Source organism: Brienomyrus brachyistius, chromosome 9 (genome assembly GCF_023856365.1).
Source record: "Brienomyrus brachyistius isolate T26 chromosome 9, BBRACH_0.4, whole genome shotgun sequence".
Classification (NCBI taxonomy): Eukaryota; Metazoa; Chordata; class Actinopteri; order Osteoglossiformes; family Mormyridae; genus Brienomyrus; species Brienomyrus brachyistius.
Window position 1 is genome coordinate 1,901,951 of NC_064541.1, and position 25,682 is coordinate 1,927,632.

At 43.9% G+C, this 25,682-nt stretch overlaps 4 protein-coding genes across 6 annotated transcripts; 3 read left to right on the top strand and 1 right to left on the bottom strand.

Annotated features, from left to right (window-relative positions):
* Nucleotides 1-957: 957 nt before the first annotated feature.
* Nucleotides 958-5,761, bottom strand: LOC125748952 (uncharacterized). Of its 3 annotated transcripts, none has more exons than XM_049025708.1 (5): nucleotides 5,667-5,761; nucleotides 3,840-3,894; nucleotides 2,923-3,112; nucleotides 2,704-2,837; nucleotides 958-2,611 (listed from the first exon to the last, which is right to left on the bottom strand). In XM_049025708.1, the coding sequence occupies exons 3-5, from the start codon at nucleotides 3,108-3,110 to the stop codon at nucleotides 1,041-1,043; spliced, it is 1,893 nt and encodes a 630-aa protein (XP_048881665.1). In that variant the 5' UTR covers nucleotides 3,111-3,112; nucleotides 3,840-3,894; nucleotides 5,667-5,761; the 3' UTR covers nucleotides 958-1,040. The 3 variants fall into 3 exon arrangements, with proteins under 3 accessions (XP_048881665.1, XP_048881664.1, XP_048881666.1); XM_049025707.1 differs by lacking the exon at nucleotides 5,667-5,761 and adding an exon at nucleotides 5,092-5,223; XM_049025709.1 differs by lacking the exon at nucleotides 5,667-5,761 and having other exon boundaries at nucleotides 958-1,329; nucleotides 1,541-2,611; nucleotides 3,840-3,936.
* si:ch211-120k19.1 (uncharacterized protein LOC563199 homolog) lies at nucleotides 5,628-6,731 on the top strand. Its single transcript, XM_049025795.1, has 4 exons — nucleotides 5,628-6,159; nucleotides 6,316-6,386; nucleotides 6,493-6,522; nucleotides 6,599-6,731. The coding sequence occupies exons 1-4, from the start codon at nucleotides 5,628-5,630 to the stop codon at nucleotides 6,704-6,706; spliced, it is 741 nt and encodes a 246-aa protein (XP_048881752.1). The 3' UTR covers nucleotides 6,707-6,731.
* Nucleotides 6,732-7,570: 839 nt separating this feature from the next.
* Nucleotides 7,571-11,016, top strand: rpl18 (ribosomal protein L18). The gene is made up of 7 exons (XM_049025809.1): nucleotides 7,571-7,668; nucleotides 8,440-8,526; nucleotides 8,641-8,748; nucleotides 9,394-9,492; nucleotides 9,932-10,055; nucleotides 10,659-10,728; nucleotides 10,881-11,016. Exons 1-7 carry the CDS (start codon nucleotides 7,666-7,668, stop codon nucleotides 10,954-10,956), a joined length of 567 nt encoding a protein of 188 aa, XP_048881766.1. The 5' UTR covers nucleotides 7,571-7,665; the 3' UTR covers nucleotides 10,957-11,016.
* Nucleotides 11,017-11,155: 139 nt separating this feature from the next.
* Nucleotides 11,156-24,050, top strand: sphk2 (sphingosine kinase 2). The gene is made up of 7 exons (XM_049025676.1): nucleotides 11,156-12,864; nucleotides 16,699-18,217; nucleotides 18,480-18,629; nucleotides 18,721-18,815; nucleotides 18,916-19,031; nucleotides 19,257-20,952; nucleotides 21,900-24,050. The coding sequence occupies exons 2-7, from the start codon at nucleotides 17,788-17,790 to the stop codon at nucleotides 21,960-21,962; spliced, it is 2,550 nt and encodes an 849-aa protein (XP_048881633.1). The 5' UTR covers nucleotides 11,156-12,864; nucleotides 16,699-17,787; the 3' UTR covers nucleotides 21,963-24,050.
* The last annotated feature ends 1,632 nt before the right edge of the window (nucleotides 24,051-25,682 follow it).

Sequence of the window (25,682 nt, forward strand, 5' to 3'; positions counted from 1 at the left end):
TGCTTCTGTGGAACTTGAATTTTTAGAATTGCTGATTGTTTTGTTTATTTGCTGTTAAATTGCATCTGGCCAGATCTGACCTTAATTTTAATATATGTTGTCAGTTTGGAATTCTTAGTGAGATTTATCTCATTGATCACAGATGGGGGTGCCCTCACTTGTATGCATCATTCACTTTTCCACAGCAGCATACATGATATTCCAAAAAAGAATCCTCTTTTCCATCCATCCATCCATCCATCCATCCATCCATTTTCCAAACCGCTTATCCTACCAGGTCGCGGGGGGTCCGGAGCCTATCCCGGAAGCAATGGGCACGAGGCAGGGAACAACCCAGGATGTGGGGCCAGCCCATCGCAGGACACACTCACACACCATTCACTCTCACATGCATCCCTACGGGCAATTCAGCAAGTCCAAATAGCCTCAGCATGTTTTTGGACTGTGGGGGGGAAACCGGAGTACTCAGAGGAAACCCCACAACGACATGGGGAGAACATACAAACTCCGCACACATGTGACCCAGGCGGAGACTCGAACCTGGGTCCCAGAGGTGTGAGGCAACAGTGCTAACCACTGCACCACCATGCCTACGAATCCTGTTTTAATAAATAAATATATTGGAACAAGAACTGAAATATTCAGCCAAGCTTAACAGATCTGAACATTTAAGAAAGGGCAGTTTTCTGAATTCATTTGCAGCATTGTTTTAAGGACATGGGATCATGTTTTATCACACACATGAATACTGAACCTCTGAACTGCACACAGGTCATCATTTTTCTTTTTTTTTACTGTAAATTCTTATAATCATTCATATTTAGTGATGGACAAAATGACGCTTCATGAACCATTTGCTGTATTTTTTTGGCTGGCTATGGGCTCTTTTCTGAACAGAGAGCACCATCTACTGGGGTCAAAAAATACAGCAAATGGTTCATGAAACATCATTTTGTCCATCACTATGCACAAAATATTTCATATACAAGCCAGATATAAAGTTCCATGCATGAGTTAAACTGATAATCCTAAACCTCCTGTCATTTTAACTCAATCTCATCAAATAACCAGTCCTCTTCTAGGGCCGGGGCTAATATACACTTGAGGTGTCTTTTTGCGCTGGAGGCTGGGAAAGCTCTGGCCACCCCTGTAAAGAGGTTCTGATTCCGGTGAGCTCCGCAGGAGTTCTGGACGGACACTGAATTCAGAGCACCATGGTTATGGAGATGGCTTTCTGGGATGTCTGGCATGGGTTTCCAATATCCTGATCCCTGCAGCCCAGCCTGCTGTTCTGAATCCCTTTGTATGCACTCTGAGGCTCCTTGATGACTGTGACATGAATTGGAAAAAGTATGGACAGAGCCAATGGGTTTTCTCTGATAACCTGAAGTGTAGCTCTTGTAACACAGGGCATTGTCTTCTAGTGTGGAGATGCCATCTAATCCAAGCCCTTTCAGAGCATTTTGTTCTGCATCGTTGTAATACAACATGGAGCTGTTGCCAGATCTTACCAGTTCAAAGCTGCAGGAACTCAACTTACTCGGGTCTCTGCCGACGTCATTCTCACCTCCTCTGTTCCTCCTGGTTAGGTCAAAATTGACAAGATTAGGGCACACAGTTGTGAAAGTATCTGCATTGTATCTTTCATTATGTGGAATCCCATGGTCCATCTTTTTCTTGCTGCAATAATTCGGTTTCCTACTATCTATGTGATAACTTGCGTTGCTAAGGGTGTCCAGATGTGGATCATATGTAGATCTGGTGTGTCTGTGGAGGTTCTCCATATTATCATAGCTCAAGTAGTTTGACTGACCCATATCTGTACTAAGAGCGACGGGATGATTGTTGAACTGCTGGTTTTTGATGGCATCAAGGCTGCCACTGTTGGCGTAGGATACAAATGCACTGCTAAAATTCATCTTGCAGCTTTCTGCACCATCATCCCCAGCTTCCCAAAATGATACTGAAAGGGACTGCAGATCCATACAGTCTTCCTCACTTCTGTTCCTGTCCATCATGCCAGAATCGTTGAGTATGTGTGACTGAGAGGATTCCATGATGTTGTTTAGGTCAGTATTGGAACAGTGGGAATCAGGGATGCTGGGTATCATGAAATCACAGAAAGCCAGTGACTGGCCATCAGAATGGAAAGCTGGTGGACCTCGGAGGAGGGGGCCATCCACACACGGGCACTGAGTGGCATCAGCTTCAGCCTCTGCTTGCTCTAAGTTCAGGGTGGCCTGGCTTCTATTGCAGTTTTGAATATTTTTCTGCTCGTCGTTTTCACCTAATAACGTCTCACTGAATCTCATCAAGTCAATTTTCATGGGGTCCACTTCAAAGTCAAAGCAGGATTCAAAGTCATTGTGCTGTTTAGATGAGCTGAGTTCCCCAAATATGGCTTGTCCAACTTCTTCCCTTCTCCCCAAGTTTTCTTTCGGTAAAGTTAGAGGGTTCGTTGCTGTCTCTGAATTCCTATTTGCAGTGGCGAAATCATGTTCATGCGAGTGACTGCTGATCGTCCACAGGCCACTTTGCTCCACTGTGACAGTCTCGGGGTCAGGATCATCGAGAGATAGAACAGGCAGGCACAAAGTCACATTGCTGGATTCTGTGTGGAAGGGAAATTGAGTGAATCATGAAAGAACATTCAGGATCTAACAGCATGTGATGCTTTTGTATAGAGAATTTTAAAAGATGTACCTTCTTTGGGGGTTTCATCTGATTGGTTGGATTTTAGCACCTGACACAGAGACAGGGTCTGGCCATCCTCATTGTCCCTTGAGAAAATAGCAGATGCAAGCTGGTGGTTGGCAGCCTCAATTTCTGCAAATTTCCTGAAAGGAAGAGATTAAACGTCAGAATGATTCACAGTGCCCTTGGTTCTGGATTTTATAATGCAGACGTCGTAGTTTCACATGCCTGTGTATCATGTTGTGCAAAAACCGCCGATGATTAACTTGTCGCTTCGATGGCCGGTTTTTCCTTGGCTTTTGAAGTGTCCTCATCATGTGACCGGCTGCTGATGTCACAAATGTAAAGAGGTCACGGCCCCATGGGATTACTCTCTCCGCACCCGGCTCACAAGTCAAGGAACTGGATGGACGCATGACTACAGGACAGATGAAGATAGACAGGGAGGGAGAGTGGGGGGGGGGGGGGTAATTTGTGTGTAAAGTGCAAAACTAAGACTAGCCAAAGTAACAAACAGTTAGCATAGGGAGAAAGCAAAGCACACAGGTGGAGGAAGACCATTAAGAATCTCAGAACTATCAGTTGATAGAAATGGTAGAAATAATACTAGCATTCAATTTAATCACATATAGCATCATTCACATCTATATTGTATACCAAATCCATGTACATTTTACAAAAAAAAAGTAAGAGCGATCCAGTCATAGGACCAGTGCCATATACATTTTGTTAATCTGACAAAGATACACTAAGTAATCTTTGTTTTCCGTCTCTCTCTCCTTGTCCTGTTCTTTCCTGCCCTTGCTGTGATATTAAACTTCTCAGCACTGAATGCATTTATTCACCTCATTTACTTTCAGGCCTAAATAATGCATTTCTGTATGCTCTGCATGGTAAAAGCGCTCTTTAACATTCTCCTGACTGTGTGACAAAGCCCTCCTGATTATTTTGCATTCTCATACACAAGCTTATGTTACAGCCATAAAGAAAACTTAAGATCCCCAATATTATGATTTAATCACCCAAACCTATTTTATTTATCAAATTGCACAGATTTAACACCCTAGCTTACTCTTAATAGGGCGTTATAACACTTCAAAGTCCTAAGACAAACATTTTACAGGTTAAAGCATCTCTTCACTCACCTTAGACCTGGGTCTTCTCTCTCTTCGGAACCCAGAAATGACACTGGTGGAGACACTGATGGGATGGGTGGTCGAAAGAGGAGGATTTAAAAGGAGGTGGGACTTGCCAAAGGTTAAGAAAACAGAATTGTGGTTTGTAGGATGAACTGAGAGGGGGGAAAGCAATAGAGGAAGCACATAAAAGCAATTATTTTTGAAAAGTCAACTGGTACAGATACCCAGGCTTCATCTCTTTTGTAAGCAGACTAGAGACAGGTTGTTAAGCGTCAGCGGCAGAAGCGTGTCCTTTGAGCTTCTAACAAGCCTTTAATTGATCAACTTAAACTCTGCCCTAATTATCACATTCTCCTGTCTGAGAGTTCAACCTGTTGCTACTCAGAAATTGCAGATGTCTATATAGACACATCCCAGAACCCCCTTTAAACATCAATTAAGTTATATAAATGAATAGGCCCATTGGTGTCTTGAAGAGCTTGTATTATGTATCTGATTTCCTTTGTAGGGCTTTTGTAAGAATAAGAATAAAATGACTGAACATTGTTCAAGGCAAACAATTATTCTGTGTTTTTCCACACAGAATAGATGTGCCCATCAATTATTATTAACAGAATAACTAACCTGAACAGATACGGGACAACGGCAGCATGAAACTAGCTAATAAACTAGCAGATTGCTAATGTGAAGACCGGCAGGAAAGCCAGATCCTGGTAGCCGAGGGAGGAGCTGGCAGCAATAGAAGCTGCCTAAATTTAGCACAAGCCAACATGTGGCTAAGCAGCAAAGCAACTGGACTGCGACTTCAATTTGTTTCATTCATACAAACTTGCAGGATGCATGTTTAATTCAGTTGGTGATCTCTGATTTGGTCTTGACTGCGGTGAGTAACATAATGCATTACTCTCTGGTGATGTGCCTGGGGCAAATATGGAAACTGGGTGGATAATATTTTATTCATTTGAGATGGACTGTCTTCTCCTAGTTTATTTTGTCTAGAGCGCCATAAAATTCCCAGGAAAAACTTCTGAGCTCCAAATGAAACACTGTAAAAAATGCATGTATTTCTGTGATATTGGTGGTAATATATTAAATATAGTGTAGTATAGTATACTTAAAATGCTGCCTTATATGTCCATTTAAACTCTGTATCGATTATTCCCCTCTTATAGTCATTATGTATTCACTCACACGTCTTTATGATAAAATCTAAAAGTGGCTGATAGATCAATAGTGTCACGTGTTCTTGAACACTGACCTTTGGCCTGTAGATTCTTGGCAACATAGAGGTTTCTTACTGGCTAGCGGCACCAAAAGACTCCACTCCAATTTGTTCAGCAGAGCCAGTGAGGGTGTAGATAGTGTAACTTCACCTTGTGCTTTCTCCACTGGCAAATGTGCGCTCAGAGTGCTAAGGTATGTTTCAAAACTATTTCTAGGGTAATCAGAGTGCAACTTGTAAATGCTGTACCAAGATTTCAGTTACTTACATTTCCAATTACTTTAATTATTTATCAGTACTCAATGAACCCTATATCTATTAAATTCTGTTTATGAATTTTTCTTGTATTCAAGAGATCTAAGAACTATCCTTATGATAATACTTCCATAGGATAATGCATCAATTCATTTTTTCATTAGCAATGGAATGTAAAATATGAAACACTAATCTGTTATTTTACTACCACGAAAAGTATTGCCTCCATATGTATTTTTACCCTTTGGCTTAATGCCTGTCTTGTATTTATTGCTTTTCTCCATCTCTTGAATCATTCTGTCTCAGAAGCAGTCGTGATGAACAGAGTCTGGTCCACGTTCAGGTCCCATACTTACATAACCAACGTTGTAGGATACACGTCCTTATTTGCCACTGCAGACCTCATCCAACAGAGTGTGCTTGACCAGAAGCGAGTAGGTGCAGATCTCACACCGTCAGGTCAACATCAATGGATTGCAAATGAGGCAAGTGAGAGCAAAAATGCAACACCAGACATGAAATTAAAGCAGAAGACGGATTCCTCACCTGAACCGCAAAAGGGACTGGAGTCAGAAAAGAGCAAAACTGATAATCCTGGAAAGGCAAACCTGATCTCAAAGGAGACTGAAGCCTCATCAGAAACGAAATCTGGGACGTGGTTTGGTTTTAACTGGGACCAGACGGCCCGGGTGGCTCTTCTTGGATTTTCTTTTCACGCCAATTTCAACTACCATTGGCTGAAGGGCTTGGAAAGGATGCTGCCTGGGACAGGAGTCAAAAGGGTATCTGCGAAAGTGCTGCTAGATCAAGTGATTGCAGCTCCTGCAACAATCAGTGTCTTCTACATTGGTGAATATATCTAAATAAGCCTATTAGTGTCTTCTACATATCTATAGAAGATGGAGCTGGTTAATGTGGGAGACTTTGTCTGTGGTTAGCCATGCATAATTCCAGTCTGTTTTCATAGTCTCAGCTGCTTTTGTCATACTGTTGTGTCTCTCGTAGGGCTGAGTGCCTTGGAGGGAAGACAGGACCTTTTTGAAGACTGGCGAGATAAGTTCTGGACTTCCTACAAGGTGATGCTTAGAAAGTGGGAGAGAGACTTTAAAAGGCTATGGCAATAAACATTAATCATTTGATAATGACCAGTATTAATAATGGTCTCTCTTTTTCTTTCTCAAGACTGGAGTGGTTTACTGGTCCACAATGCAGGTACAGTATGAGACCTGGGTTTTGGAACATATTGTACTCCACCAGATAAAACTGCAGATCTTTCTTTTCCTTCCAGGCAGTGAACTTCTCCTTGGTCCCACCAGTGGCACGGACAGTGTTTGTAGGAGGTGTTGCTCTCATCTGGACCGTTTTTCTGTGTCATTTTCGACAGCAAAGAGGCTGAATGCTGACATTTGTGGACCCCATTCCAGCCTGAGCTCTTCATTAATACTCCTTTTTTAATTTTTAGTTAAGACAATTCTATCATATTCTGTGTTTTAAATATATACCTTGTGGCAAAACATTAATTGTACAATCATTTCATTAAAGTGAATTTGCAGTATAATATTAACACATGCTAAAATGTCAATTTGTCCATTTTTTTTTAAATGCCCATCAGGGTTGTCAATGGGCCTGGAGTGTACCGCACGGACCATAGGGCACTGGGCTGGGGTACGCATTGCATGGGAAAGTAGTCCATTGCAAAGCATTATGGGCAATTCGAAGCCAACAGTCCACTTAACCACACATTTCTGGATTTAAGGAGAAACGCACATATCTACAGCACTGGGGGCCTACAAGCCTGTTGGTGTGATGCTGTTGGTTTCTCATAAGTGTTTAGGTAAAGTTCAGGAATATTTTATGCATAATGTACCTATCTAAGCTGAAATATAAATTGCCATCCTTATATTTGCGGCATACCTCCTGTGCCACGATGCCATTATCATATTTCTTTAAATAGATTTAACCCGCTTGTAATCCAGCAAGTAAACATATTTATTTTTATAATGACAATACTACGGCGCTACATACAAACCATCTGCGCTATTCTGGAAGAAGTCTATAAATAGTCCATTTCAAAACAAACCAATCGAATGTCTATATGACCAAAGCTTCGGCATCATCAGAAGCAGCACGTACATCCCGTAGAGAGACCACGAACTGTGTCCGGACCCTCTCTTCTCTTTCTCTAACAGGACACACTCCGGAATTCGGTTTTGCCCACAATAAATATGGTGCATCCAGGATCACCCAATCAGAAAGAACACTGGAGTCACATGACACAAGGCAGCGTCCAAGTCACACTTCATTCGCTTATCGCGAGAACGCGCTCGCTCCTTTTCCCTTTTCGTCGTGTCCAAGATGGTAGGTGCCTAGCATTGTTCACTCAATGAACTATTGAAAATCCACATCCATCGGTCTTTAACTGTGAAATATTTTCCCCACGTGCCCAAGTTGAGGCTTTGTAGAGTTTTATGTTAAAAAATACATTCGTATTACCTGCATGTATGATGGTATGATGAGATTAACTGCAAAAATTTCAGAAGGCTGCTAACATAATGTGGGGTTTCGCTCGTACCGCTCTGTAAACGTAGCGTCAGCTGAAATACAGATTAATGTGAGGCCTGGATATTTTTATACAACCCGTTTACAGTTAGACCAGCAAATTCTTTGCGTTGAGTGTCGGTTGGTTGCTCTAATTGTATGTGGCTCATTTTAGCTGAAATATTAAGGCCGGTTGGTTTACGCATGGCCTTATGTTAGCCTTGTTGTTCTTGTATCTAAGATTTAGTCTCTCGGGATAACTAAATATTGGCCAACATCATTTTATCGGGATTTGTTTAATTCCCTGTAACTTAAGTTTTTTTCCATGGTCAGCTATTTTACAGTAATATAATCACTGACAGACAACTAATATCAATGTACTTGCCTCTAAGTTGTGCTAACGCTTCCTCGTTATGGTTCTTGTAGCGCAATAAGTACTGTTGTCTTATGTATTGTCATTGTAAGTAAATAAGATGTAGGGGGTGATAATATAAAACATGAATATTGTTAATGCTTAAGGATTTTATGCTTTGAAATATTAGACTCGTAAGTTACTTTTGTTTGCAAGTTTTAACACTTACTGTCTTTCAGGGAGTTGATATCAGGCACAACAAGGACCGCAAGGTTCACAGGAAAGAGCCCAAGAGCCAGGATATCTACTTGAGGCTCCTGGTTAAGGTGAGAATGTCCAGGAGGCAACCCAATTTGGTCGTGTCATGTTATTTTTGAGTGTCTACATTTAGAGGAAAATGGGAAGGAATAGAAAATAATGCCCACTGTGTCACCCTGCAGCTGTACAGGTTCCTGGCTCGTCGCTCCACTGCCCCTTTCAACAAGGTCGTCCTGAAGAGGCTCTTCATGAGCAAGACCAACCGACCGCCGCTCTCCTTGTCCCGCCTGGTGTGTATGACCCTGATGTGTAAACTTTCCTTAACTTATAACTTGATGTGTAGCAATTTCAAAAGTCTGCATGCACCTGTATTTTAAAGTATCTGTCTGTTTTAGCTATGCCATTCATCATATAGTAAAAGGCCTCTGGACTATGATGTAATACCTATCAGATATTACAACAAATAAGAGAAGCGTTCAGCATCTTGATTTTCTGAAATTTTAGACACTTCAGAATAGTCCCCTTTTGGTTCGATAGCAGCATTGCGAAATCGTGGGAATCTTTCAATCAGATTCCAGATGTAGCCTCCTGGAATGCTTCTCCAACAGGCCTGAAGGAGTTTCCACAAGTTCAGGGCACAAGTTGGCTACCTTTTTCTTGCTCTTCAGTCTAAATCATTGCAAACTAGCTTGATGAGGTTTAGGTTGGGGGATTGTGGGGGCTAGGTCATCTGTCGCGGCACCCAACCTCTATCTTTGATTACAGAAAATAGTACCTAACCTAAAGGTGTGCTTAGGATCATTATTGTGTTGAACATAATTTTCAGTAGGTGTCCACTCTTTTAACTTGTTCTGTAGGTGCCGTTTGGCATTTCATTGCATTCTTTCCATCCTTTACCCTTCTATATCATTCCATTTTACTTTCTTCTTTCTTAGATACGCAAGATGAAGCTACCAGGCCGTGATAACAAAACCGCTGTTGTCGTGGGAACAATAACTGATGATGTCAGAATCCAGGATATCCCCAAACTCAAGGTACAGTGTGCTATCATTTTCAGATTTCTCCAGCATGTGTGTTTGTGTGTGAGTGAATTTTCTTTTGAGTGAGAGATGGACTTAATTTTTTTTTTGCAACAGTGAACTGTCGATCTGTTATGCAGATAACTCCATCAGCAATTTGATCACTAAAGTAGGTTTTTGTGTTAATTTACTGATGTGCCTGACTGACTTTCTTGGTTGTGTCATGGTCTCTGTGGTATATAATTCACTAACGGCCTAATATACAGAATTCATAGTCCTATCTCAAATATATGTTGTTAAAACAGCAATAATTGCATGAATTGTGCGGTGCATATTGCGTTATTTTAAAAAAAACATTTTTTTTAAGAAGACTAGCTTAAGAGAAACTGACTACTGACGTGGTGAAACATCACACCCCATTCTAATGCCCCTCCCCCGTCTCCCTCACTCCCAGGTGTGTGCCTTGAGAGTGACAGATAGGGCTCGTCGCAGGATCCTGAAGTCTGGGGGACAGGTCATGACCTTTGACCAGCTAGCCTTGGCTGCTCCTAAAGGGCAGAGCACCGTGCTGCTTTCAGGTGAGGCTTTGGATACTGGTACCGTTCACTGGTATTTGTGGACGACTGGGTGTGATGAAGGACTGTTATTGTTTGGTGAGCTCTGATGTAGGACTGGAGGGGGTCTTTAGCAGAGGGCTGTGGTACTCTGGTAGTTTGGAAAACTGTAAGAGAGCTAAGCTGCTCTACTGGACACTAACTTTGACCTTTATAAGTGGAAGCATTTGGATGTTCTTACTATATTGCTTATTGGATTTTCTGCATGTCCCAGCCTCTGCTGCCATAGCTTGAACCTATGTTTGGCCAACTGGCAGTGAAGTTAGCCAGTTGTTTTTTCGCTTTGTCACTGTTTTTAATTGACTCTTTTGCCCTCATGAGATGACGTGACTATAAGCACAGCGGTGTTGGAAGAATTTTATTTGTGGAAGAACTTTGAAAAATTTATTTGCAATTTGATAGTTGTGTCTGTTTTTCATGAAGTCGTTCCATTTTATTTGGTATTTGTGGTATTTGTGTCAGGTTTATAGACTTTAGTTACGCCGTCTTGCTGGTCATCTACTTGTAGGTCTAATGATGCCATGCAGTTAGCATGTTTTGCCTAATGAAAGTGTATGCCTGTCTCAGGACCACGGAAGAGCAGGGAGGTGTACAGGCATTTCGGGAAGGCAACTGGAACACCCCACAGCCACACCAAGTGAGTGCCCTGTTTGCCGTTTTTCCCCCGACTGTCATGCTGTCTCAGACGCTGCTTCATGTCACTGCATGTCCGAATATTGTGATATGAGTTTGATGTAATATTGGTGGTGTTCTGCTTGCATCCTGTTAACACTCTGCTGCTGTCCGCAGGCCATACGTCCGCTCCAAGGGCCGGAAGTTTGAGCGCGCTCGCGGCCGCAGAGCCAGCCGCGGATACAAGAACTAGAACCATTTCTGCCGAACTCCTAGGCTTGGAGTCTGTATCGAATAAATATGACAAAATCCTGCTGTCTGACCATTATGTCCATGAAGAATGTCTTGCATCATATGTGCAAATACGTTTATAGTAATCAAAATCTAGTGTGGTTTAAATAAGCTGCTCCATGGTTTTTACAGGGTTGTATAGTACTGGGATCATGCATATGTTATGCGTAACTTTATTTGAACTGGTTCACGTATTTTTGGTGTGCAGCTCAGAATGTCCTGTATTTATGTAGCGGCTTTTTCTACAGTATCTGAATTTAAAAGTGAAAGCTTACAGAAATGCAGTTTTGAAGCAGGATGAGATTTTCACATGGGGTTATATTCATAAAGTGATATATACTGATACACATCCACTAATTAGTAAAGGACTGGACTGTAATTGGGCCTAGGCTGTCCCCTGGGGTGCTTGGTCATTCAAATGCCTGTGCGATGCTGCCCACGTCGCTCTTGATTGTGCGGAAGTTCTGGAGGGAGCATTGGGCTTTGCCTATGCCTAGCTCTCTATGCCACTGCAGGGGTTGTAAGCTTACTGCAGGTAGTCCAGCTAAATCAAAAGATATTTTGGAGAATAAAGCCCCAGTATGTAGAGTGTTCTGGAAGAGTTGGGATGGTGCATTCTGGGGAATACCTGGAAATCATTGGCACTGGCTTTCTGGTTTTCTAAGCCTTTTTTTCTTTAAACACTAATTATATCCTGGTCCATTGGGTAAAAAGCATTGGGAGGAAGGAAGAGGGGGATTTCCACCAAACTTGTGTTGGACACAAATGGATAATCGCCTCCTATGCAGGCAGACCTCAAGATAGGAAGCCGAGGTTTCTGTGATACTGGAGTTGTGGTGCAGAGTACTTTATCAGACGGACTTTCAGGTGAAATTTAGCAATCCAAGCCGAGATATTAGCTCAAGGAAGGAAAAATGATCGTCTACACCGTTGCGTGTAGCTCGAGATTTATTTGAAAACTTACGTGAAGAATATTGTTTTAAATAGATGTGCATGATTGTGACCAACGCTGAACTTTTTTGAAATCAGCCTTACGGCTCACTATTTTACATACTATTTTGTCCTATGAATATTTTGCTGACGCAGCTTTCCACCCAAGTGCTGTTAAGATTGTCATCTGCATAATGGTATAGTATATATACTAATAGTATATATTAAACAATGAATGAAAAAATTATATTGGGGCGAATATGTCGGACTCCTATATAAAAGGCTGGAATGTAGAAAATGAACCTTGCCAGGTAATTTCGTATGAATCAAACCGGGCATTGCAGTCGTGACACCACGACAGGCATTTTGGGAAAATAACTGACACCTTACAGGAAGCTAATACAGCAATGCTACGTTCATGTTTAGGATAAAAAAAGCTAGACGTATGGATGGATATTTTAGACAGGAGCTTCGTATTTAAATGCACACGCAAATACAATGCGTTGCGGTGGACAGCACCCCCCTCACCGCATGCTCCCCAACATGTGTCTGCGCACTTGGCTCCCGGAGTTATTTCTCGCGAGAGGACCGAAACAAGGACAAGTTGGACCGCAGAAGAAAAGCATTTCGTCGTCGACGGACATGAAATGGGGCAGGCGGCCGCTCGAAGGGCGGAGGATGCCGACCGGGCATTTAACTGGTTTCCTCAACATCGGCTAGTTAAGAAAAAAAACAACAACTTTATTTTTATTGGCTCGCGTATTGTGGTGGGCGGCTCATGATATCTTGTTATTTTCTCCTACTGGTTTTGTTACCTGTCGGTCAAACTCTGAAGCACCTCCCGCCTCCAGCGCGCACACAATTGGGACTCACTTCCTGGGTAAAGCGAGGGTCTCCGACGAGGCAGCTTCTAACTTCGCTCCTGGGAAGCGAGAATGAGGTAATTTGTCATGGTTCGCTAATGGGACACCTTTAACGACCCCAGCAGAGCAGGGCACAACATAACGGCACAGACGAAGTGTTCTTCACGGTCTGATTGCTAAACCAGTTAGCCAGCTGGCTGTTTATCCTAAAGCGTTTGATGCCCGGCGTTAGCTAAAGCACAGAAAGCCGAGTTTCCATGGTACAGGCAGCCAGCTGGTAATCTAGATAGCGCTGCTGGGGAAACGTTCATCTGATCTTGTATTAGGCCGGTAAACGTTTCTGTTCTGGCTCCGTTTTATTGAAGTCCGTTTAGTTTATATGTTATGGTTCAAGTTGTTTTTTTCCGTCAGTTAAATGGCAGAACTATGTTAACCTTACGTTAGTTAAGAAGTCCGATATCTGAGAAAGATCACTGGGGGGATCGAATGCTTTTTTTGCTGAAGTTTATAAAGACTGACCATTTCTTTAGACTTTTTGTTTTCAACATAGAGGTCTCGGTGTGCAAACACTTCACATGTTAAGCATAATAAAAATGAAGTGAAATATCGTGCCCTAAAATATAGTTTTAATTTGTTGAAGTATCTAAGTGTCATTTCGTTCAGGTTTTTCTAGGTGTTTTTTTTTGTTTTGTGGACTAGGTAGGTAGACCAAGTTAAGTGTGGTATTGCACAGCCGTTTTATTGTAACTTCTGCCTATTGATCATTGTTCAAAGTACATGTGATGGCTGTAAACAGCACGTTTTTATGACTGCATTTTGATACAACGAAGAGCTGCGTTTCAAGGTAGCGTAATATAAACTCTTTTTTTTATTTTATTTTATTCCCCGCAAAGTTCACTTCGGATGGACAATAGTATCATTTTTAAGGCGGTAATTAATACGGATAGAGTGTAATATCCTGGGACCGAGCGATGGTCAGCCTAGAATAAAGTGTCCCACAAATCAATGACGTATTTTAATCAACACTGCTTTAAATAAATTATATACTGTATGTATATTTCATTGTTGTGACGCATATAGAGGTGATCAACAGACTACGTGTTTTCTGTTTCTTTTTTTTTAATAGTAGTAATAATAATGTTTTTATGTGAAGTTCCGTCTACATGTCTTTTTTTGTAAAGCGATGTGAAAGATAGCTCTAGGCACCAGTATATGTTTTTTGTTGCGCAGGACTTCAGCCAAAGATTGAGTTACTCCTATAAGCGTGATTCCTTAAATAATTTGTTGGGCTGATCCAGATTAATTGGATTTTGTAACTGGACTGTTTTCCGGGTATCAGTGTAGTAGGCAGCCTGGTTCTTTGTGTGCCGAAGAGAGTCGTGGAGTGGATGGGAGACACTTATAGACCAGCGAATACAGAGCTGAATCAGCTGTCGTGGTAATGTGCCTGATTTCTCCCGGGACCAGTTGATCAGCAGTGACTGGATATTGAGTCATGGACCATTCAGATTTATGGCCACTTAGCCACTGATGGCCATAAGATGTTTTTTCCTTGGTTCTGTGTGTTTATGCTCCGTACCTGGGTACAGCAGGGCTTCGGATGCAGGTCTCTAGAGACGAAACCTGAGCCGTCCTCATCTACCTGTAGTTGCTGTAAGTGAACAAGCTGTCCTCCTACATACGAGATCCCAAAGTTCCTGTAAGCCCCTTGAGCTGCCTGGGGCTGTGCGTGTTACGGGCTGGCGGTGCTCTGTCACATGCCTGACCGTGTTGGTCAGTGCAGGACAAACGGCTGGGACGTCTCAACCAAAGGCTGAGCTGTTTCTGAGCAGGCAGACATAACTGCCTTCTGTTCTTTTCTAAGCAGGGGAAGTGAATCTGATCAATGAACCTACTGTCTTTCTGTTCAGCGAGTATTTTGTCTATTAAACACTTGCCATTTAATTTGTTTTTCTGAATTGGTGGATATGACTGTCAGGGGCTAGTAAGCATGTAAGTATTTAGCTCATAATTAAAATAGACTCATTACTGGACATGTCACCGCATTTATGTGCTTATACATATGATGATTACATGGAGAGTGACTGGGGGGGGGGGGGTGCTCTGCGGCTGCAGTATTTGTGGAGGAACCGACACAGGCTGCTTCAGTGTGTCTGCTGAGCGCACTGGCTACACTGCCCATAATCCAGTGTAATTAAGGGGGAGCGTATGAATGAAATGAGCTATAGGGACCCGGGACCATGTGGGTGTCTAATCGCATCATGTGCGGGGGCTCCAGGTCTTTGCTGTTTGCTGAAAATGGTATAAATGAACCATGTTAAGGATGTGTGCATTCTTTCATCACTTTTGTTACGGTAGTTTTGGCTTTTGCTTTGGTTCATGTGTTTAATCTTGATTTTTATTTTTTTTTTCCCCCACGGCTTTTAATATGAACCTTGGTTATGCGGTACTCATGCAAGCTTATATTCTTCTCAGGATCCCTTTGCCCCTGTTCTAATTCTATTCCAGAATTTAATTGGAGTCGCTAAAACAGCAACTGTACTTTTTATGATGGTTATGAGCCTGTTCTCGCGTGGCTTGTGTATAATTAAATTCACATGCTTTGTCGGCGATATCTTGACAGCCTGCATGGGGGGGGGATGTGCATGATAGTGAGTCCATAGACCTTGATGTTATGACCCTGTTATGTCTCAGTCTCAGAATCTTTGCTCTGTAGATACATTATCGAGAGTGTGTTTATGGAGACCAGGCGTTTTCAGAAATTTTATCATTTGTGGTTCTTTGTACTTGGCAATAAATGGGGGGGGTGGTGAAGTAAGATTTGTGGAATTATCCATGAATCAGTCATCGTGTTTGTGTGACTAAGTAAGCATAACTCGACGTGGACCCTGTCCAGCACTTGAGAAACAAAGGGGATACAATAGCTACCGGCTGCCTGACACAATGTCTGAGAGTTTTTGGAACTTGGAAAATGTTGACCTTTAACGTGTCTTTTTTTTTGCTGGAGTGATTTGAAAAATCCATGAAACACTTCAAAGAAAGTCTCAGTCTTCTTGATATGGGGCTGGTGGGTGAGGGTTCACTGGAGATCCGCTTGATGGAGTGGGGGCCATTCTGGAATTTCCTGCGTTTGCGGCCGTCGTCACCCCTACGCTCTCTACTGTGAAAAAGCTTGGAGGTCAATATCAAGTTATTCTAACATAGAAGATGAAAGTAATTCAATGTATTATATATTGCAAAGTCAAACCAGGCATCGTGAACTCAGCTTAGTTCATTTTCTCATCACTGAGTCAAACACGCTTCTTCGAAGGAAAATTATATTTTAAAAGTTATAGTAAATGTAGGAGCATGCTGATGAAATGAAGTTAGCCAAATATCCTGGTATTAAATTGATTAATAGTTATTAAAGAATGTCTTAACAGCTTAACTGGCATTTCACAATGTAAAGTCAGGCTGCAGTTAGTGGTTCAGTGAGGCTGGGTCCGTTTGACATAAGTGGGACGTTATGGGCACCGTTTCCATGTGATGGCGCCAGTTAGCTACGTGTCAGGAATTTCGTCACATTGCTCCATATGGCTCGCTCACGATGACGCTCCTGAACACCAGTGTGGCTGTAAAAGTGCCAGGTCTGCATTTCTGCGTGATCTGCTGTGTGATCCACTCTGCAATTTTCTGTGCAGTTTACATTCAGTATTAATTTTTCAAAATTCCTGTTCTGTTTCTTCATTGCTTTTTTTTGTAATGTGGGCTTTTGACATTTTTATTTTTATGAATTTTTTTTGATTGCACAGATATTTTAAGTCTTCCGAACTTATTTTTTTTCCTTGCCATTTTACCTTTTCCCAGTATGAACTGCAGATTTGTAATTAATTTGTAAGTAATTTAAATATCATTTTTCTTTTTCTCCGTAGGATATTGTGCCTCCTTGAAAGGACACCAGTGGAGCAGATGCTTCCTAATAAAGATGACTAACATAAGTCTAACTCTTAGGAAAAACTAAGCCAGTCTTTTTTTAGAGGACAGAATCAGGCAAAGAAAACAAGCTAATCTTAATACTGCATTTTGTAGCATTTTCCTGTCAGATAAAAGGAAATCGTAAACGCCAGCCTTCCGGACCACAGAGGCCATTTCATTTCCAGAAAATCCCCAGTTTTTTCAAAACTCCAGCCTCACCTACTCCGGCATTCCCAAAGTTTTGGACTTGCAGCTTTTTGCAGAACATGGATAAGTGTCTTTTTGTCTACCGACTAGACTAACGTATGAATTGTCTCTGTGGTGTAATGCCGTAGGGAAACTAATACTTTCAGTGAGTGTGATGATAAACACTCTCCAGTCGACCTCTGAACATCTAGTTACTGACTTCACTGCACTACAATATTGTTTAAAGATCAACACTATATTAACTACAGCTGGAAAGTTTTCTTACATCAACTAACAATTCACCGTGATTTATGTGTGAAGTATTTAAGTAATGCTGAAAAATAACTGGATGCAGAAGCTGTTGAAGGCAAGTTTGAAGCTGATATCCTGACTGAGCTGGTGACCTTTAGCCGTTTAGTCCTGTAAGAGCTATTGGGTTGTTTACACCCTGTGCAATCCATCCGAAAGTCAGCCTTTGTTTTAGGATTCAGACTCAGAATGTTGTAGATTACATGCGTGTAAACCTGAGATGTCGTCCTGCTGAGCAGAAGTGCGAATCTTCTGAATGCACATTGTAACGCCTGAGCACTGAAATGAGGAACTTGTGGCGTTATTTAGCTGCTGATTTCCCGCAAAGGTGCTGAGGGGTGTGCATGCCCTCTACCTCAGTCGTGTTCCGCTCTCCAGCCATGTGCCGCAGGCCCAAGCGGATCCGGGTACCTCAGCACCGATGAGCGCGTCCAGCCACCAGAAACTCTAGTGTTGGCTCCATTTAAGCCCGTCCGGTTTGCCAGGAAGCGAGTGCAGCGAGAATCGGGGCACACCGGGCCAGTGAGGACACCTCCCACTCAGGGTTCAGGATGCCCTCGCCGGATGTGGCTCCCCCCGACCCCGCAGAGGCACTACTGCATGGCCAGTTTAGTGGCTGGAGCCGTGTGGGGGGTGGAAACAGCGATGGGAATGGCTGCCCCAACAGCCCAGGGGGCGGCGGGGCCAAGTACGCCCTGACGCTGACGCACTCCCACCTGCATGTGCAGAGGCTGTTAGCCCGGCCCGGCAGGGAGGCTCGCCTGCTGCTGCCCCTGGCCGAGCTGCTGGGCTGCAGCTGCCCCCGGCACCCCGCGCCCCCCCTGCTGCTGCTTTACTGGTACCCCTCGGGTCGGCGCCGCAAGGGCGTGTCCCGGCGGCGGCAGGTGAGGGCGTACCTGGCAGAGAGCCGCCCTGATGCCGAACGCTGGTGCGCCGCCGTGCAGTGTCTGCTCAGAGGCGTGACCGTCTGTGCCGCTACAGGTGAGTAACGCCACTGCCGCTAGTGCTCCCTGTAATTGCCATAGTGTTTGCTGGGACTGAGTGCCACAGCACCCCCTGCTGGTGACTCGAAGCCCTGTGGACAGCCACATACAAGAAAAATCTAATATCAGTATGTAATGTCAGTACATACATAATACAATGTCCACTCTTAACTGTACACCTCTTAACCTTGTGTTCAGCTTCGTGCTTACCACATTGTTTTCCCCCTGGGTTAATAAATTAAAGTCCACCTTTCCAACAGAATTCAACAAAAGCCTCCTGCCTCGTCCCCGACGCTTGCTGCTATTGGTTAACCCCTTCAGTGGGCGGGGCCAGGCTATGCAATGGTGTCAGAGCCACATCCTGCCTATGATCAGAGAGGCCAGCATTAGTTATAACCTCATTCAGACAGGTGGGTTCACTGCGAGCCACATAGTTTAAATTGTACCTTTTTATTGTTTTATATTTTAGTTAAGAAATGTTTTTTTTTTTTTTGTTATCAGAACGTCAAAACCATGCTAAGGAGTTGGTTCGGGAGATCTCTTTGGCGGAGTGGGACGGGATCGTCATTGTCTCTGGTGATGGACTGCTGCATGAGGTCTGTCTGTCTGTTCCACCTCTTAGCCAGATATCTGGACGCCAGCAGTGAATATCCAGCCAGGAGCTTAACCTGTCTTTCTTTTTAACCCCCCCGCCAGGTAATAAATGGACTGATGGAGCGGCCCGACTGGGAGGAGGCGATAAAGACTCCAGTGGGGATCCTTCCCTGTGGCTCTGGGAATGCACTCGCTGGATCTATCAACCATTATGCAGGGTGATTACTTCACCTTTACTTTGTCATGTGTTGTCTCGCACGCACATGTAATGTTATTCCATCATTTCTGTAACAACATATAGTAAGAACATTCCAGACACGCTTAGCCCCCATCAGCTGGTAGATCCACGCCCCTTTCCCCCATCCCCCTGGCCAGCTTTAGCCCTCATGCCAAATCGTAGAGCTGCTCCTGCCCTAACCAGCTATGTTTCTGGCCTCCACCAGCTATGACATGTGCCTCCGCGAGCCCCTCCTCCTGAACTGCTGCTTCCTGCTCTGCCGTGGATGTGTCAGGCCCATGGACTTGGTCTCCGTGATGACCAGTCGGCCAGCCTCCAATCAGAACGGACGGCCGACCCAAAGACGTCTCTTCTCCTTCCTGTCGGTGGCCTGGGGCTTTGTGTCAGACGTGGACATCGAGAGCGAGCGGTACCGCGGCCTGGGCTCCGCCCGCTTTACCCTTGGCACTCTTGTACGCCTGGCCTCCCTCAGGTCTTACAAGGGCCGCCTGTCTTACCTGCCTCCCACGGCCGTGACAGCCTCGCCAGACGCCACGCCCCCCCCGCAGAAGCGGCCCCTCTCCCGGAGCATCACTGAGGGCCTGGAGGGCTTCTGTAGGACCCCCATCCACCGGACCGTCTCTGACATGGGCTTGAGTGAACAGCGGAGTCTGCAGAGGGGCGATGAGGAGGGTGAGCAGGAGAGGCAGAAGGAGCGGGAGAGGAGGCGCGAGAGGAGGCGTGGGCGGGCCAGGGGCGGTGGAGTGACCCGGACTAGCAGCCTGGCGGAAGACAGAGAGCGGGAACGGGAGGCAGAGAGGGAGCGGGAGGGGGGTGATGTGCAAGATGGAAGCCCGCCTGAGGAAGATGGCAGGACAGAGGTGGGAATGGAGGATTCTGACGACAGGGAGGATGAGAGTGCCACAGACGGGAAGAACGGCAGCTTGGAAGACGTCCTGGAAGCAGTGGAAGCGAGTGAGCAGTACGGGGCAGGAACCGGGAAGGACGAGTGCGACAGCTGCTATCAGGAGCGCAGGGAGCAACGCAAGAACTCTGCCCCGTCCAGTCAGATAGTCAGCGCCATCTGCGGCCCTCCCAGGGGCCCAGGCCCTCAGCTGGAGTGCGACTCCGGCTACTGTCCTGAGGAGGCGGAGCTGAATGGGACGTACGCCTTCCCGCGGCAGCCCTACACACTGGAAATACGGGAGCGTGCTCTCACCATCTCCTCCCCCTTCCGCCACATCACCCGCTCCTACAAGCCCAAATCCGTGGATCAGAACCAGAATTCTTCCAGACCACGGCCTCTATCTCTGCTCCAGTCTAACTCCAACTCCCTGCCCCCAAAGCTGTCCCTGTCCATGTCCCCGCCCACACCCCCCTCATCCCCTTCAGCTGCCTCGTCACTCACATCCACCTACCTCACCCCCCGGCCAGGAAGTCCTGGCTCAGCGTCTCCCTCCCCGTCCCTCCGGTCCCCATCACCCTCCTTCACGTTCGACATCGCCGAGCCAGCTGGCCCAGTGAAGACCCGCTCCGCCATCAGTGAGGTTTACGCCCCCCCCAGAGATGACCTCCTCCCGCCACTGGACCAGCCACTACCAACTCGGGACTGGGTGACGGTGGAGGGTGACTTCGTCCTTGTGCTGGCCATCTACCAGTCGCACTTGGGGGCTGACCTCCTGGCCGCCCCCCAGGCTCGCTTTGACGATGGCCTTATCCACCTGACCTTTGTGCGGGCCGGCATCTCCAGGGCCACCCTGCTGCGCCTCTTCCTGGCCATGGAGAGGGGCGCCCACATGAGCCTCACGTCCCCCTACGTGAGTCACGTCTCTGCCAAGGCATTCCGGCTGCAGCCCCTCTCCCCCCGTGGGACCCTCACCGTTGATGGGGAGCTGGTGCCGTATGGACCCCTGCAGGCACAGGTGGGAACAGCAGGATTGTCAGTGAATCACAGCATTGTATGCGTCATTTTACATCCCCCTTACTGCAGTGTTTCCCAGTCCAGGCCTTGGGTCTCCCAGCTCCCTAAAAATATGGAGTGTCTGACAGGGAGCAGGGAGCATCTGTGAGACCCTGAGGACTGGGTTGAGAAACACTGCCCTACTGTATGTGTGTATGGTGCTTTTCATTTAATAAATAATAAACCTTCATTCAACCAGGCAGAGACACCAAGTTCACACACTATAGGCACGTTCATATCCTGTCTCTCAAATAAGCCAAGTGCAGCACACGTAGTGTATTTTATCCATACTTTGGCGAAAACCACTTCCGTATAGTATTTGTCAAAGTATGTAGACCACAATGCACTGCATCAGTGATGACTAAAGTTTATATCGAACACAAGTATGACTGTCGGCATATCAGAGCAGCAAGACTCCTAAGAAAATTCGATTTTAAGTGTGCAAAGTAGTATAACGAATGTTTACATGACCTAGGATATAGTCTAGGACAACCCCAAACAGAACTAACACAAATGACAAAATAGTTGTAGCATGTTTCTTATTCACCTCTTCAGATATCAAGTGTGTCCCATTGCTTTTAAAAAGCACCTGGGCACTTGAGCCCTTTACATACACTTGCACACTTCGCACAGCGACATGTGTCACCAAAGTGTGTAGTATCTCTGTGCAGCCACTTAAGTGGGGTAAATAGGACGAAGCCAGTGTCTGTCAGAGAGATTTATATATATATTTCTCATGATAAACATCGACTGGAAGGCCCTAATGATTTATTGATGAAGTATTGATCATTCTTAACTATTTATTGCCTGTTTATTAACTCTTGCTGTAAAATCTGTGACCAATCAGTAATCCTGTGATGCAGGGACCTGCTTGTAAATACTGTCTGAAGCCGTCTGTTTGTACCCCAGGTCCATCCTTCCATGGCCAGACTCATCGTAGGCGACCCTGGAGTGAAGATCACCAGACTCTGAATGCTGACTTCCTTCAATTGTAGCATTTTACTTTGAGAGAGGAGTTTGTTTGTGTGTGTGAGTGTGTTTTTTATTATTATTGTTGATATTGCCTGGATTGCAATAATGAATCATTTCTGATTCACTTTATAGTTGACTGCTCTGGACTTTTTGAGGCTTTTAAGGTGCATTTGCTAAAGGGATCACTGTAGCACTTGTGGTGTCGCTGTTGAATTGGGATGAATTCCTTGTTGATGTGGCTGGCTGGACGTGTGACGTCTCTAAGAATGAAGAATAAAAACGTGTGTGTGTGTGTGTGTCGTTTTGTGCTAGTGTGTATACATTTCAGTGTGTTCACGTGCGTCATCGCGTTACGTGTCCCTGCCTTATCGGAGAAAGCTGCCTTCTGTGAGCCACGGCGAAAACCACACCCTCCTGTGCACATAGCCCCTCCCACTGCCCCGAAACCTCCCCCCACCGGGAATTACAGCACTGATTCATGGGTAAATACATTCTACAAATTCCTTTCTGACTGGCCTATCCTGCTCACAAAGGTCATTTACTGGCACTTAAAAAAAATAAAAAATCTAAAACACATACATGTTTTCCTTGCCATTTAGGAAAATACAGTTTTGAAGAGTTCATGCTTTGCTTATTTTACCATGAATTCTCACATCAGTAAATTTATCGCTGAATGTCTTCGATCTTGGTGTTTACCGTGCCACAATAAGGGAGCCTAAACTGTACTGTTTCACTAAAGGGGAGGTCATACCTTCAGTGAAAGCTTATAGCAAGCAGACAAAATACAGTGTTCTCTGGTGTTTCAGGGAACACTTTTTGGCTACTCGTGAAGTGTCCTATCCTCAGACGTCTTTGCCCTGCTGACGAAAGTGTAATAGTATTAATAATTAATAATAGTGAATTTCCAAATAGATCTGTTCTAGTGTTTCTCAGTGCTGGTCCATACAACTCATCATATTCTGGTTTTCATGTTTTGCTGGACTGTTTGTTGAATGAATCACTTCAAAACAGGCTTTGTTTTCCAAACTAATTTATTGCTAGGAATACTTATGCTCCTGAAAATGTAATGTTTGCCCCTTCAGAGACATAAAGCAGTTTTCATCGTTTAATTATTTACTAATTATATGCTCTTCAGTTCTATTTGTTTCACAAATGAACAAGTTACAGATATGCATTCGGTTGGCATATACATTTCATGTTTTGTTCTTTTGGTGTACTGTGATCGAATAGTCCTCAAGGAATTTTATCATTTGGTGCAGTGAATGAATCACTCAATCTTACCTAATTATGGAAGATTTCAGCTGGACCGAGTGTGAGACCAGGACTGAGAAGCACTCATTTACACAAAAGAGCCCTTTCAGGTGTGTCCGTGTGGCTTCTGCCTTGCGTCTCCTGCATCCCTGTATGTCCACATGCTGTGGTTTGTTTAGTCACTACTGCTATTACCAAGGACAGCCTTGGAAGGTGCTGAACTGACCTGATGAGGACTTACCATGTGACCTGTTGTAATACAGATGCTGGAATCCTGTCACACATTGTGTGATGATCGGGCTGTAAAAACCAAGAGTCTCTGTATTTCAGAAGAAAGTGGGTTTAAGTTCACCCAAAAAAATGCTTTTGATAATTGTATAGTTCTGGCGGTTCTGGAAAAAGCAGGTGTCCTGTATTTTATTGGGCCGGTATAGTCTGAGGAAGAAAGACCAGAAATGAAGCCCTGTAATCACACCCCGACCAGTTCAGTACCAGGCTTGGTTTGAAGTCGGATCATGGCCTGTTGCTTTCTGACTGCTGGGGGAGCTTGGCTATGTGTTTCTGGTCATGTAGGATCATGGTTCCAGTTTTTTACAGTCTCAGAGTTTAAACCTGCTTTAACTTCATCCATGAGCAAAGACAGTGTCTTAGAACAATTTGATATTACAATAATAATAGTAATAATAATGGATTGTGACCATCTCTAAATAATGGCAGTAAGATGTCTTGTCTATAGCTGATGCTTGTAATAAAAAATACATCACTTATATATGTACAGTTGATAGTTCTATAAGTTTGAAGCTTTTCTTCTTGATAATAAATTTAACTTGGAAAGTGTCTTCTGTGATTTCAGCTAATTTGTCTGTCTTTCTTAGGAGCTCATATTAACTAAGAATTATTGTTTTTAATTTTTCCCTTGCACGTACCATAAAACTAGCTGGGGATTGCAGTTGAGCAAATAGATCTGTGTCCTACTAAGTTCCAGCACTGTTAAGAATCTTCACACCACTCACTACTTTCATTCTCTCTTCAGTGAACAGCTCTGTCCCAGGCTGCCTTTTTCTGTGAGCTGCCTCACATTTTACCTTTATCCCATGCATAAGAATGCAGTAGTCTTGGTACTAGGCTGCGTTCCTTTCAAATAGTTTGAGGTAAAAGTAATCTTTTATCTTGCAGTGCTGAGCTGGCTGATGAGCGGGGTTGTTTTCCCCACAGTTCTTAGCCGTTTTAGTTCCTCCCTTCCTATTTGCCTTGTGATATGTTCATTGGGTCTAGCTACCGGCAGCATTGTTAATCACCATATCTGATTTTCAGATTCATTTTTGAGTTACTCTGTCACTTGATAGTCCTACTTGTCATGCTTCTCTTACATGGCATCTATCTGTTGTCCTTCAAACATCAGCCTAATCCAAAAAGTAACACAAAATCCTTCTGTCCCTCCCTAGTTTTATAAACCTCTTTTGCCTGACACACAAGGCTAAAAGAGTCGACTTCGGGAGCCCAGATTCAGGCTTATGTGGATTATATTTTACAGCATATTCTTGTTTTTCTGTTTTATTTTGCTGAACCACCCAGTTTATGAGAAAGTTTAATTGTATTTTGTAATACTGGTATCTGTTGTGGATCCGTGCCACTCTTGATACATGCTGACTTATCAGAAGAAACCTTTCAATTAAAACCAGGAAAGTTACTGAAAAGACCATTTTGTTGAAAATTTTTTTGGCATGGGCTGTAGCTTGACGGCGATGAATAACGGCTGACTGTTGAATAACTCTTATGGTGGAAGTTTCACACATTACTGCAGAACTCACATATTCATTCAGGCCGTTTTCACGTTTGTCACCAGATTAAAATGGCATTAATTTGTAGCAGATAACTGAAAATGGGAAGACGATTGAAACACCCAATTTATGGACGTTAAGTAATGAGTGATAGATTCATGCAGTGACTAACTGCTGTATAATAGTTTTTACTATTTAAATTTCATACGGGGCGGCATCCAAAAATGCGTATCCTGTGAGGTCAGGTTTGTTTGTTTAATAATTCACAAAGGCGGTGGGGATATTAACCTCAAGTAGCATAAACATACCCCCCGGGAACAAATCCAATATTACACACTTCCGGAGACATAAAACGTCAATTCTTCTAAACTGAATAATGAGTGGAGAAATGTAATATTTTCCTAAGTGCTTTGTTATATTGCTATTGCACTCATAATTGCTGCCACGCTTCGGGATCGAATGACTTGCGTGGAGATTTACTGGTGGCGAAGTTGCAGGCTCAGACATCTCTGCATTTTTATTTGCCCAGTGAAAGCAATTAATATTTTTCGAAATTAAGTATCGTAAATTTTATTTCCGGGTTGTATACAAAACGTAGATGTAACTTATTTTGCTCAAAATCAACGTTTGTCAACGCACATGTAACAATCTGCATTGACGTCGTCTGTACTAAACCGTTTTCGTGGTC